At 44.8% G+C, this 14,215-nt stretch overlaps 1 protein-coding gene across 1 annotated transcript in view; it reads left to right on the top strand.

The window, feature by feature from the left end:
- Positions 1-14,215, top strand: part of LOC144772959 (nicotinamide N-methyltransferase-like) — a 151,379-nt gene that overhangs the window by 80,152 nt on the left and 57,012 nt on the right. Inside the window, exon 2 of the mRNA XM_078657666.1 lies at positions 8,651-8,858. Coding sequence (XP_078513792.1) covers positions 8,651-8,858 — 208 coding nt within the window. The remainder of the gene's footprint in view (positions 1-8,650; positions 8,859-14,215) is intronic.

Raw genomic sequence — 14,215 nt, 5'->3', positions numbered from 1 at the left:
CAGTCACTGCAGAACTTCAGACTATATTTATGTTTTATTTTCTTGTTTCTTATGATATGTTCTGCAAGTGCAGACACAAGAGCAGTGTAGTAAGTGAGTTCTAGGAGCTAGAAGGTGGGATCAGGATTAGGAAGTGAATGGATGGGTAAGGACGGCGTGGCTGTTTGTTTCTCTTCCCATGGTTGTTTGCTCATCCAGTGAATTCTGCATCAACAGTGACAACTCTGCCTCAACCCTACCCCAAGTCTGCCCCAATCTTTTTTTCCTCTTACACCTTGTTGTATCTCTGCCTTTTCTGGGTGGAGAGTATAACACCTGTATTACTTCCCAGTCAACCTTGCTTTCACACCTTCTTCCAAAGGTTCTTTAGCCATCATTATCATCTTCCATTATCGTACCCCATCATTAAATACAACTAAACTCCAGGAACCCTACTCCAAACCTAAACATGTACATCTACTTCTGTAACACTAAACCCAATCCAACTCCCAAACCTAAAATAATTGTTGCACTATTTATCGACTAATAAATTCAGGAGGAGGGGCAGAGGGTGGCTAAGGTTAGGGTAATGAACAGTCAGAATTTTGTAACTATATAAACATGTGGGGTTACTATAGTGACTAATACTAATCAAACCTTTCATTATTTCATCTTTTGGAGCAACAGAGTCATCTGCCATGGGGAGCTGGGATGCCACAGCTGTTGCACAGCAGGAGGCCCAGAGCAAGATACCAGCACAGCTGGGGCTGAAAAGATAGAGTCCATTGCTACAGCCTAATGCCAGCTGATAGAGCTGGAAGAGGAAAATAAAAAGGCTTCAGCTTTGGAATCTCCAGCCTGCATCATCAGTGACCTGTGCTTACCAACAGCTGGCAAGTGATCTAAGAAGAAGCCATAACACCCATCGAAATATTGCTCAACAAACACCTCAGCAGAGAGGATGGTGATCAACCTGGTAGACATTGAGAATAGACTCAAAAAGTTGAATAGCATTTTTCAAGACTTTTTGATTTCGTTTTTTTATGTTGTGGGAACGATTATTGGAGGGGTGGGTATTTTCATATGGATGAGATATGTAGGTGTAGGATTCTTAACTAGGAGTAAGTGTGTTATTCAGGGTGGCACTGGTTAAATATTTTATGTGTAGGGAATGGGTGTTGGTGTGTATTGCTGGGTTTTTGAGATTGGGGGTTATTGTATCTGGCGCGGGTTTCAAGCAATGGGTATGTGCCTTTTTTGTTCATGTGCATTGTTGATTTTACATAATGGGTAGGTGTATTTATGTGGGTGCAGGGGTGGGTTTTCCCTTTTCTCAGTTACTTTGTTTGCAATAAATACATATATATAATAAGTGATTTTCTCATCTATAATTCATGTTGAATTTTTGCTTTGTTGTAAGATACTATTAAGTATTCAAGCTACTCAAAAAAGTTCACCTAGATTTGATAAATGTACAAATGTACCTCAATCACAAAAGACGTTTTATCATGCCAGTCAGTCAGTCAAAAATCTTTATTCGATAAAGCAATATCAAAAAAGGCACAGTACATGTAGAAAATACACACATAATACAATGTTAAAAATCAGCATTTTTGAATTTAAAAAACCGCATATCATAGTTTAATAAAAACAATACAAAAAGAGAAACAATTTTTAAAATCATCATTAGTTTCATGAAAAGATATGTCATAAAATATCTAAAATACATCATCATACCGCTATCAACAGAATTCTTAATATATGATAGTATTTATCTAATAAAGTGCTAGGTGCAAAGACTTCATATCAGTGTTGCCAATCTCTCGTTCTCCATGAGTCTTTTCTTGGTGCGCACCGCACACACCAAAAAATTGGCTACACAAAAAACAATGCTAGGATGATTTCAACAGCTGCAAATAGAGGAGTGCTGGTCTTACTTGCAGAAACCCTGCCTTTTTTAAGATTGGCACAAGATACTTCCTCCTTTCCACTATAAAGTGTCCACAAAACATGGTAAAATGTGTAGTATCTTGAATCGAAAAACTATCACAGGAACAGGGTGGAAGTTCATCAGGTTTACACCAAGTTGTATACTGACCTAATATTAGATGGATCATATTGAAGCGGAAACGAGTTAATAAAAACCTGTGAAAAGGGCGGTTAACCAGGGTAAGATAAAATTCAGGACCTGAAAAGGTTGCAACCAAAATGTGTGCTCTAACCAAGGGTTTTATCAACTCCGTTTCCTCTCTTAATAATGACAGCCTCTCAAACATATCACTTTTAGTTCTGACAATGTCATTCCGGGATATAGACTCCGGTGAGGAAAAGAGGTTAGGTCGACCCAGGGCACTGAAGCTATTTTTAACGTAAGTCAACCACTTAATTTTATGGGCATTGTCAAGTAAAGGACAATCTTTCAGAATGGCCTGATTTAAAGATAATTCATTATTGAGCCAAATTTTAAGCCACATGATTAAAGGGGCCACTCGAATTTTGTCTGAAATAAAATCGGCCCCCAATTCAGAATGAACCGAATAAGATGGTGTAGACTGAGGTAAAGACAAAACTGATTTAAAAAATTTGTTTTCAGAAACCTGAAGGCAATCTATTGATCAATATCCCCATAGTGAACAGCCATAGGTTGCAACAGACACGCACTTTGCGTTATAGATGGTCATGAGGGCTGGGACTGGCCTAGCCCCCAGTCTTCTGCTGAAACTCAAAATGGCGGAAGATGTTCTTACTAGGGCACTATTTCTGTTTCTTATTTGAGGACACCAGCTCCCCTTATCCTCAAACGTGACTCCTAAGTATGGGAATGTCGAAACTCTTTGCATTTCCACGTTGCTACAGTAGAAGGTTTTAACTTTCTTGCAGTGTGAGCCTTTACCGACCACCATAGTGTGTGATTTTTTGGCATTATTTTGAGATCTAAGGAGGCCATAAAAAGCCCAAATGCATCCAGTAACCGCTGGAGTCCCAGTCCTGTGCGGGCCAGAAGCACCGCGTCATCCGCGTACAGGAGGACAGGGACACAAGTCTCTCCAATACGCGGTATGTCCGGTGTTGCCGTTTTTAAATCGGATTCAAGGGCGTTAATATAAACTGTGAAGAGCAGGGGTGCCAAGATGCACCCCTGTCTCACCCCTCTTTTGGACTTGAAATGACTCGTACGTCGCCCCCCTGGGTCAACCCTAACGGAAGCATGGAGGTCTGAGTGAAGATCGGCAAGAAGATTTACAAGTGCTCGATCAAGACCCAAATCTGCAAGAATATGCCACAGTTTATTACGGTTCACGAGATCAAAGGCCGAAGATAGGTCCATAAACCCTAAATATAACGACCCATCTTTGGCCCTAGTGTATTTATCCACTAGCATCTGCAGATTAAGGCACTGGTCCATGGTGCCCCGTTTAGTTCTAAAACCGTACTGCAGGTTGGATAAAACCCCTCGATCATCAAGCCATGACTGGAGTCTAAGTAGGATGACCCTACCCAAGATTTTTACTGACGAATCAATAAGAGATATCGGGCGGTAACATGCCGGGTCCACCCTACTTCCCTTCTTGAATACGGGAATAATTACAGACTCCTTCCAAGAAGCCGGGATACTGGATCTAGTTAGGACATTAAAAACACCACACAACACCCTTGCCCAAAGCTTTGGGTCCATTTTAAAAAAGTCAGCAGGGACTCCATCAGGCCCAGGGGCTTTGTTTTTTAGGGTCTGATCAATGGCCTTCTCCACTTCAGACACCTCAAAAACAACTTCCTGCATCTCATAAGAAAGAGGAAGACTTTCTGACACATCTTCAGCTAGGTTGCTTGAATATATAGCCTCGAAATGGCTGATCCAGTCACAATCCGGGATATTTAACTCAAGGGAAACTTGGTCCTTGTCTGAAAAAAGGGGCTGATTGACTACCCTCCAAAAATCAGCACTATTTTTAACAATCTCGGGATCAGACAATTGTGACCAGGCAGTGTCCCTAATCTCCTTTTTCCTATTTTCTAAGGCTTTTTTATATAAGGATCTTAATGTAATTATTAATGGGCGGTCTTTAGGGACAGCTTTAAGGGCCTTGAGCAGAGCAGAATGGGCTCTTGAACAAGCATGATCAAACCATTTTTTCTCCCTTGGCTTAGACTGTCTTTTTTTATTTCTCAGATTGATATCAATAGTTTTACAGATGTTCCCAAAGGCAGACATAACTTGAGGGTTTGATGCCCTCGTATCTAAACATGTCAGCACATCATTTTCAGTGCTATTGAGGACAGCATGAAGAACGTCCTCTGGTACAACAGAAGACCACTTCAATCTACGACCCTGGTCCTTTAACACCACATCTTGACTTCTATTCCCCCCTGGCGGACTCTGATGGGCTGATGGGAGTTGTGGTTTCCCTCACGCAGCCCGGCGGAGCCAAGCCCGGCCAGGCCACCAGCGGAGCAAAGCCCGGCCCTCTTAGCACCAAAACGCAGGTCGGCGGAGCCCAGCCCGGCCACAGGACACACAGCGGAGCCAAGCCCGGCCGTGTGCAAGTCTCCAACTACTTTTCAGCGCCTCCCGCAGATTCTCTTCGCAAGAGCTCCTTTATGCGCCCCCAGGCACTTCCTGATTGCCTGCGCGGCGGCGTCCTTGCCGCAGGGGCTGATGGGAGTTGTGGTTTCCCTCACGCAGCCCGGCAGAGCCAAGCCCGGCCAGGCCACCAGCGGAGCAAAGCCTGGCCCTCTTAGCACCAAAACGCAGGTCGGCGGAGCCCAGCCCGGCCACAGGACACACAGCGGAGCCAAGCCCGGCCGTGTGCAAGTCTCCAACTACTTTTCTGCGCCTCCTTATCATGCACTACAACAATCTACATGAGCATTGTTTCAAGCTGCCCCCAATAAGGACTTCTGCGGAACGAATGTGGGAGTGCCAAACATACCCACGTCCCATCATCCATTCTTGCACCTTGGACTTTCTGAAATCTGTGCCTGCATTGATGATGCAAGGATCATTAATTATGGTGCACTGGTAGAAATTGCCCCCACACACCCAAATGTAGACAAGATTGCCAAATGTTAAAGCAAAGATGATATAAACAAATGAGTAAACGAGTAGTTAAACACTCACTGCAAGATGATAAAATCCATAGGCCAAACTGCCAGGGGTCGTGGCCCTGCCCTGCCTCCTCCTGCCCCGGACGGCCACAGACGGCCCGCCCTTGTCCCGGGCTTCTCCCGGGCGCGCCCGCGCGCGTCCCGCGGGACGAGGGAGCAAGAGTTCCTTTATGCGCCCCCAGGCGCTTCCTGATTTCCTGCGCGGCGGCGTCCTTGCCGCAGGGGCTGATGGGAGTTGTGGTTTCCCTCACGCAGCCCGGCGGAGCCAAGCCCGGCCAGGCCACCAGCGGAGCAAAGCCCGGCCCTCTTAGCACCAAAACGCAGGTTGGCGGAGCCCAGCCCGGCCACAGGACACACAGCGGAGCCAAGCCCGGCCGTGTGCAAGTCTCCAACTACTTTTCAGCGCCTCCCGCAGATTCTCTTCGCAAGAGCTCCTTTATGCGCCCCAGGCGCTTCCTGATTGCCTGCGCGGCGCCGTCCTTGCCGCAGGGGCTGATGGGAGTTGTGGTTTCCCTCATGCAGCCCGGCGGAGCCAAGCCCGGCCAGGCCACCAGCGGAGCAAAGCCCGGCCCTCTTAGCACCAAAACGCAGGTCGGCGGAGCCCAGCCCGGCCACAGGACACACAGCGGAGCCAAGCCCGGCCGTGTGCAAGTCTCCAACTACTTTTCAGCGCCTCCCGCAGATTCTCTTCGCAAGAGCTCCTTTATGCGCCCCCAGGCGCTTCCTGATTGCCTGCGCGGCGGCGTCCTTGCCGCAGGGGCTGATGGGAGTTGTGGTTTCCCTCAGGCAGCCCGGCGGAGCCAAGCCCGGCCAGGCCACCAGCGGAGCAAAGCCCGGCCCTCTTAGCACCAAAACGCAGGTCGGCAGAGCCCAGCCCGGCCACAGGACACACAGCGGAGCCAAGCCCGGCCGTGTGCAAGTCTCCAACTACTTTTCAGCGCCTCCCGCAGATTCTCTTCCCAAGAGCTCCTTTATGCGCCCCAAGCGCTTCCTGATTGCCTGCGCGGTGGCGTCCTTGCCGCAGGGGCTGATGGGAGTTGTGCTTTCCCTCACGCAGCCCGGCGGAGCCAAGCCCGGCCAGGCCAACAGCGGAGCAAAGCCCGGCCCTCTTAGCACCAAAACGCAGGTCGGCGGAGCCCAGCCCGGCCACAGGACACACAGCGGAGCCAAGCCCGGCCGTGTGCAAGTCTCCAACTACTTTTCAGCGCCTCCCGCAGATTCTCTTTGCAAGAGCTCCTTTATGCGCCCCCAGGCGCTTCCTGATTGCCTGCGCGGCGGCGTCCTTGCCGCAGGGGCTGATGGGAGTTGTGGTTTCCCTCACGCAGCCCGGCAGAGCCAAGCCCGGCCAGGCCACCAGCGGAGCAAAGCCCGGCCCTCTTAGCACCAAAACGCAGGTCGGCGGAGCCTTCCCGGCCACAGGACACACAGCGGAGCCAAGCCCGGCCGTGTGCAAGTCTCCAACTACTTTTCTGCGCCTCCTTATCATGCACTACAACAATCTACATGAGCATTGTTTCAAGCTGCCCCCAATAAGGACTTCTGCGGAACGAATGTGGGAGTGCCAAACATACCCACGTCCCATCATCCATTCTTGCACCTTGGACTTTCTGAAATCTGTGCCTGCATTGATGATGCAAGGATCATTAATTATGGTGCACTGGTAGAAATTGCCCCCACACACCCAAATGTAGACAAGATTGCCAAATGTTAAAGCAAAGATGATTTACAAAAGTACTAGCAGTAGCTAATATATGTATACTCAGTCTTTGGAAGACTACACACCGCCAAGACTTCAAGACATTGATGCATGAAATGTATAAAATGGCATTTTACAAAAGAGTAATTCACTACTTAAATGACCAGGTATATAAGTTGGAAGGTTGGATTTCTACCATCCACCACCTCATTGTATTCTGCGGAATAGCCATAACCTGAGCCAAAAAGCTGAGGAGGGGTGTGTGGGATACACAAGATGCAATGAGACAGACACCTAAGGGATCTGTTAAGACATGCTAGAAAACATATACTGAGGCTAGCAGAGGAAGATATACAGGGCTCAAAAGACAGGAGGCAAGGAGATACGCTTGTTCTGTGGTTGGGATGGAGGAATTGATCCACAGTTAATGGGATAGGAAGTGGATGAAACACATAAACTTGGGGAATTGCATTTGTACCTTATAATAACAAGTGTTATGGCTCGTATGGTTGAGAAAAGGGGACTGATAATTTAAGAGTGATATGTGTTTCATGATATTTTATAAAAAATTAGTTAGGCCAGAAGACTGGACCGAGTTGTGATAGCTAATGAAATGAATACAACAACTAAGAGGGAGTGAGGGAGAGGAAAGGTAAAATTAGGGAGCTGGGGATTCCAGTAAACAGAGCTTAGTTTGCTATAGATATTTATCATTTTATACAGTGAGAAGCAAAATGGAAAAGGTAACATCGTAATAAAGAATTGTTATAAGAAAAGTATGGCCAAATTTGCAACCCCCCCCCAAACCCAACCTCGCCTGTTCATCACACGAGTATGACAATACATGAAACCAATAGTCCTGGACTCCAAAAGCCCTGGTCAGTAGGTAATAATGCATGCTTTATTCTGAGTTATAGTGCATTTGCTGCCTTTTTCTGATCCTGATGAGAGTAGGAGCATTGATGAGAACCATATGCAGCATAAAAAATGGGCAGATAGTTTAGAGTTGCTCTCGTTTTTGGGTAGCCTAGCTCGTGAGGCAGCAACCGAATAAGATGTGCTACAATTAGAGTGGCAGAATTATACCTAACGGGTTCACTGTTGAAGGACTACATAGGAGCTGGTAAACTACTGGGAACTCCTCACTGGTAGTAGTGCTTCACCTAATCCGGGTTATGACTGAGTTGCAAATGAGAGGGAGACATCAATACCCCAAACTATCTTATAAATTGATTGAAGATCAGCTTCCATGTTCATTTTGTAACCTGCCACAAATGAGCATCCAGTTCTTTGGAGTCTACCACTCATCAGCTTGTCAACTGCATTGTTACTGCTGGCTACATTTCCTTCAAGCAGGAGTAGAGACATCACAGAAAAAGTACTATGGGGACCACACAGGAGAAAATATCAATAGTAGGAATTGTAAATTTCTGTTGTTATTGGGCACTTTTCTGCTTGCTCTCTAGCTCTATGTTGTATCTACAGCTTATTGTAGCAACAGGATTGAGACAAGTGATTTGTCCTTCTAAAGCAGATGTACATGGAGTGCCACAGTTCAATAAGCACTTGAGATGCACTCTTAACATAGAGGCAAAAAGGTAGATCCCTGTAATTGTATTTCCAGCTCTTTGTGGAAGCTTTTCCAATACTTCAAAGTTATCTGGGTATCCTCCACCACAAACAAACAATGCATTGGTTGCAGGAGCATACTTGATAAATATTTAAGTTGTGTTAGGATCCTACATTTTCATAACGTTGCTAATATATGTATAAGCATTGGACTTTAAATGTGTGGATTCAATATGAATTACTTGGATGCAGTGGAAAATCCTTTATCTCTATCTTCTGTTTTGTGTTTTTATCTGCAAGGTGGATTAAAAGGGGACACGCTGATAGATATTGGCACTGGCCCAAGTATTTATCAGCTTCTCTCAGCTTGTGAATCTTTTAAGGAGATCACTGCCACAGACTATGTTGAAAGTAACCGCAACGAGCTAAGAAAATGGATAAAAAATGAGCCTGGGGCTTTCGACTGGAGTCCAGTTGTCAAGTTTGTTTGTGAGCTTGAGGGAAACAGGTAAATTCTGATCTGATTTTTTTCAAATAAAAACATTTCTTGTTAGCATGTTAACCATATTTCAGAATTGCAAATTCCTTCAAATATAACATTTACATGTATCTAGTAGTGGACTGTGAAGCCTCCTCCCATAACTATCTCTTCAAATTTCACTGACATTTCTAACAATGTTTTCAAGCCATTTTGATGGCTATTTAGCTGAAGTGTATCTTTTTAAAAATGTTCAGCTTTTGAAAAATAGGAGAGATGTGTCTTGCACTGTTACAGATATTTTACTTTACCCTGTAGGCAGGTTTTGATTAAAATATGAATGGACATTTTGCCAGTTAAAAGAGCTCCTTTTCTTTCCAGTTTGATTTGTGCAATACAAATAAAGATACATATATACACAAAGCCCTTGGTCTTTAGAACGAGTTTGTAAGCCCATCAAGCTGAGTACTGCACGCTGGTACAGGGCATCTGCCACAATATTAAGTTATCTTTTGGTATGCCTGTAGTTGATATTTTTGCTTGATGATGATATGAGTGACAGTCTCTATTCCATTAATGACTGTTGTTTGTGTATGCTTTATTATGTTATCAGCTATTTGTATAGCACTACTATATTGAAAGCAATATTTTTGCAGGTTCCCTTTATATGTCTGGACGTTACAATGAGTTTTTAGACTCCTGCAGTTGCTCTGGCCTGCTAAAGAGTTTGTAGTAACACGTGATCTGTTTAAACGTTTTTCTTTTTTTTAATAATTGGGTTTCTGGTTTGCAGAGGTATACACCCTATCAAAGCAGGAACCACAATCCTAGTCAGGGTAAATGTAGTACACACTAGAAGTTTACATGTGCTCACCCTCTGGTAGCTTGACACAGAGGGGCCAGGCTAACTCAAGAGGTAATATGTAAAGTATTTGTACACACACGCACAAACACACACAGTAACACAGTGAAAACCCCACAAACATAATCCACACCACTTTAGAACAATAGCCAATATTTACAAGACCAAAATGATAAATATCCAGCATACACAAGTCAAAATATGAATTTTGCAAGATTAAATCAAAATGCAGTGCTTAGAAATCAATAGCTCCAACAGAGGCTATCTGGTCGTGCTTGACCAGGGCAAATCTAAACATCAGTCCAACCACGATGGAGTGCTGGCCAGATGCAGGAGTCACATAGACCCACTGACAGTACCTTGGATGCATCAAAGCTCTGGGCGATGCGTTGAAAAAAGGAGGGGATGCTTTGCTGTCAAAGGTGATGCATCATTTCTGAAGTCAGGCAACGTCGTTGATGCATCGAGGTCAAGAGAGCTGTGCGTCGGGCAGATGCATCAATGTTGAAACACTGGACTATAGGCACTGTGTTGGCGCGAAGCCGAGGGAATGCATCGAAGTCAGGGACGGTGTGTCTCAGACATCAATGATGCAGTGTCTGAGTCTCAAGCAGCAGCGGTGATTCGAAGGCACTGCGTTTGCAAAGTTGTGGCTGGTTTGTAATTTGTGGTCATTTCATTGCGCGGTCGGTGTGTGGTGTCCACAACTTCAGTGCACACAGCAGCAATGCATTGTTATAGCAGAGGAATGCACCTCTTCCTATCGATGCTTCAGTGTTGATGCATTAGTTTCTTGGGTTGCAGCATCAAACTCTCACTTCCAAGGGCCCACGACTGGATATGGCACCACTTGGCAGAGAAGGACTAACAGCAGAGGAGCTAAGGTACCTGTAGCAAGATGCAGGTGAAGCCTTTGATATTCTTGAGACTTCAGAAACAGGAAGCAAGCCCAACACGCCCTTGAAGAACCTTTAGAGATGCAGGATGTGAAGAGTCAAGTCCAGTCCTCTCACTCCCAGGCAAGTAGCAGCAGGCCAATGCAACAAAGCAAGCAGCAAAGTGACAGTTGCTCTTCCAGGGAGTGGCAGTTGCTCTTACTGGTAGAATATCCTAAGTTCCAGAAGTGTTCTGATTACATGGTGTCCGAGGTCCAGTACGTTTTCCCATTTTAGCCTTTGAAGTAGGGAGACTTCAAAGAAAGGTCTTTGTTGTGCTCCAGGCACATTGCAGGTGGGTATGCAATTTTTGTGTGTGGACAGGCACGACCTTATTCAAATGCAAGTGACAGCTCCTCCCTCTAACTCGAGCACAGGAAGACCCATCAGCCTTGTCATAGGCCATCAGGATATGCATGGCACACCTCAGCTCCCTTTGTGTGTGAATGTCTAGAGGGAATGCACAAAACCCAGTTGTCACCCAACCCCGACGTGCATTCCAGAGACAGGTAGAAGTACAGAATGGATAAAGTAAGAAAATACCAGCTTTCTAAAAGTGGCATTTTCAGATCTGCAATTTAAAAAACCGACTTTACTAAAAAGGTTTTTTTTCAATTGTGAGCCGAGAGACACCAAACTTACTCTTCCTGTATTTTCTCAAATGGAAGATACACTTGTAAAGTGGTACAAGGCAGCTCCAATGCAAACCAATTGTAGAGATAGGCCTGTCTGTAGTGAAATATGAGTTTGAGGGTATTTCACTATCAGGACATGTACAACTGAAAAGTACATGTCCTACCTTTTAGATCCACTGCACCCTGCCCATGGGGCTACCTAGAGGCTGTCATAGGGGTGACTTATATGTAGTAAAAGTGAAGGTTTGGGCCTGGCAAGTATGTGAACTTGCTGGGTCGAAATGGCAGTTCAAAACTGCACACACAGGCTTGGCATTGGCAGGCCTGAGAAATGCTTGAAGTGCTACTCATTTGGGTGGCACAATCAGTGCTGCAAGCCCACTAGTAGCATTTGATTTAAAGGCCCTGGACACACATAGTGTACTGTACCAGGGACTTATTAGTAAATTAAATATGCCAATCACGGAGAAACCAAATGGAATTACATTTTAGACACAGAGCACATGCACTTTAGCACTAGTCAGCAGTGAAAAGGTGCACAGAGTCCTAAAGCCAGCAATACCAAAGTTCAGTACACAGTGTCATGACTGTCACTCTGATAAACCAACAGTCTGTTCTCAGGGTCCATGCGCAATTGCTCAGAGTAGAGAAAAGGAATGTTAGAGAGAATTCAATACTTTTTCTACAAGATGGATAATGATTTTCGATTACATTTTTTTTCCTATGAAACCTCTTCTTCAGAATGTAGTCCCATCGTAGAAAAAATAATAAAGCTTGACATTATAGCTTTTAAAAGAAGAATGCTATAAAAAAAATTCCTTATGCAAAGGTAAGAGCAGTTTTATTGTTATTACCTATGATCCTACCAGTTTGGAGATATAAAATACATTTTGCCTGAGCTTGGCATAGTGCTTTCCAATTCACATACATTTCAGGTCGGGGTCTTAGCTCTTTCAAACCCTATTCGAAAGTGGAGCTTCCATCTGCCGCCTAATATCGCTGGCCGCATATTAGTGCATATAGGCGAGTGTAAATTTCAGAAAGCTGCCAAGTATGACATTTGGGCTTTCATAGATCTCTGGAGCCAAGGAAAGACATTGCATAGGAGAGGAGATTTGCTTAAAAGCTTTGTGGGCTAAATTGAGATGATTAGGGGTGCAGTTGAGATAGGAAATTGTAATATTGGATGTATGGGTCTCTGGGATAGCTTTATTGCCACAATGTATGCCTCCAGGAAAGGAAATATATCATACTCCTAGAACCTTGTTAATTTTAGTAGTAATTGCTAGGCCTGATCACCTGTGGCTGATTGATTTATCTTTTCAAGCACTCTACTTGATCCACTTAATGAGAGAATCTGTCTGAAACTGTAGAAGAGCGATCCATTGTCTGCTTGCTGCTGCATTGAAGACTTTCTTCCTGCCTTCCTCAAGAGTGGAGAAACTTGTTCTCAGCTCTGTTGTGTACATTTGCTTCTGCAGTTTCTTCTGGCCTGGTTGTGCCAGCCTCCTGCAGAATAAATAGGCAAATGAAGTACAGATCCTGTCAAGGAAGCCTCTGCGACCCTGTTGAATGTCCCTCCTTTTGAAGTTGGATGTTGCAACAGAGGATGTTCCTGCCTGCCTAGAAGAAGCAGTGAAATACTTACAATTGGATAATTCTCTTAGGCTCTGTGTGGAATTTTTCTCCCGGCGTTGATATGCAAAGAATGTCCTGAGACACTGGTAGCTGTGGTATGCCTAGACGAGCACCAGTGGATTAATTACAGCTTGACATTTCTTCATCTTGTGTATGTAGAGCTTTCCTTCTAAACCTGAATGGTGCAGCAGGTCATGAGAGAAGTGGAAGCTGTTGCCTTGCTAGAAGAATTTTCTTGTTGCCCCAAATCAGAGCTGTGGAAATCTTCTTGCAGCAAAGAAGAATGGACTGCTTTGAAAAGACAATGTTTTCTTCTTTTGCATTGAATACATTGTGACATTTTCTTCTTACCTTATTTTATTTCCCATAGTACAACGCCATGTGTGTTCATTTTTTCTCATTAGTTGTTGGACATATACCACATACATTTTCATTGAGGAATGCCTTTCTGCTTGTATAAGGCTACCACGGCTGAGGAAGCGATTCCTCACATAAACCTATTTACCTTTGTGAGATGATTGTTTGAGCCTTGATGGAACTGAAATAGTGACAGTTTGTATGAGAGCTAAAGAAAACTACACAAAGCACTACTGAGGGAGGGGCTTTGATCTTGCTCACAAGCTGATCGTCTACCCTACTGGATTTTTTTGTACAAATGTTGTGCGGTAATGCTGACAAAGAATGCTTACAAAGCACACATTATGATCGATATGGTAGACCTGGGTTAATTATGACATTAAGCAAGTGATCAAGGATGCAGGTCTGATTGATTCATTTGGAAAGTTTGTGTTGATTGCCATAGGTCTGAATGGTTAATTATGGAAAGTTCTGACAAAGGCAGTAGGCTTGAATTGTTTATTGTTAAAAGCAAGTGTTAAATCCTCTAGGTCTTCATGGAAATGCTTTCCCCCCAAAAAATACAAATGAGTATTACATTGTGAACTCTCTGATGAATACGATATGAAGGGGTGTCAAGCACAGGCGGCCAAGATGGTGGTTGCACTGTTAGACTGCTCCCAACCTTCTCCACCATCCTTCAAAATCCTAGCCAGCCCATACATGGTTGAGCAGATCCACGGTGCTCTTTTGTCAGACCTGCAAGTGTATTGCAACTTCTGGCCTCTTGAGTCTCCAGGAACGCCGTGGCCGTCAGTGAGTCGCAGCTCCATGACACTCAAGATGACGGCCCAGGACTCGTCGCTGCTGGCAGCGGTCTGCTGAAGGCCCAAGGGTCCTTTTGTGAGTGCCAGAGCTGAACCCCGACAACGCTGAAGGAGAAGCGGACCCTGGCACCGTTAACTTTTTGGAATGTCTTTC

The sequence above is a fragment of the Lissotriton helveticus genome, chromosome 8 (genome assembly GCF_964261635.1).
Source record: "Lissotriton helveticus chromosome 8, aLisHel1.1, whole genome shotgun sequence".
NCBI classification, from domain to species: domain Eukaryota; kingdom Metazoa; phylum Chordata; class Amphibia; order Caudata; family Salamandridae; genus Lissotriton; species Lissotriton helveticus.
This window is presented reverse-complemented; position numbering and strand designations above follow the sequence as displayed.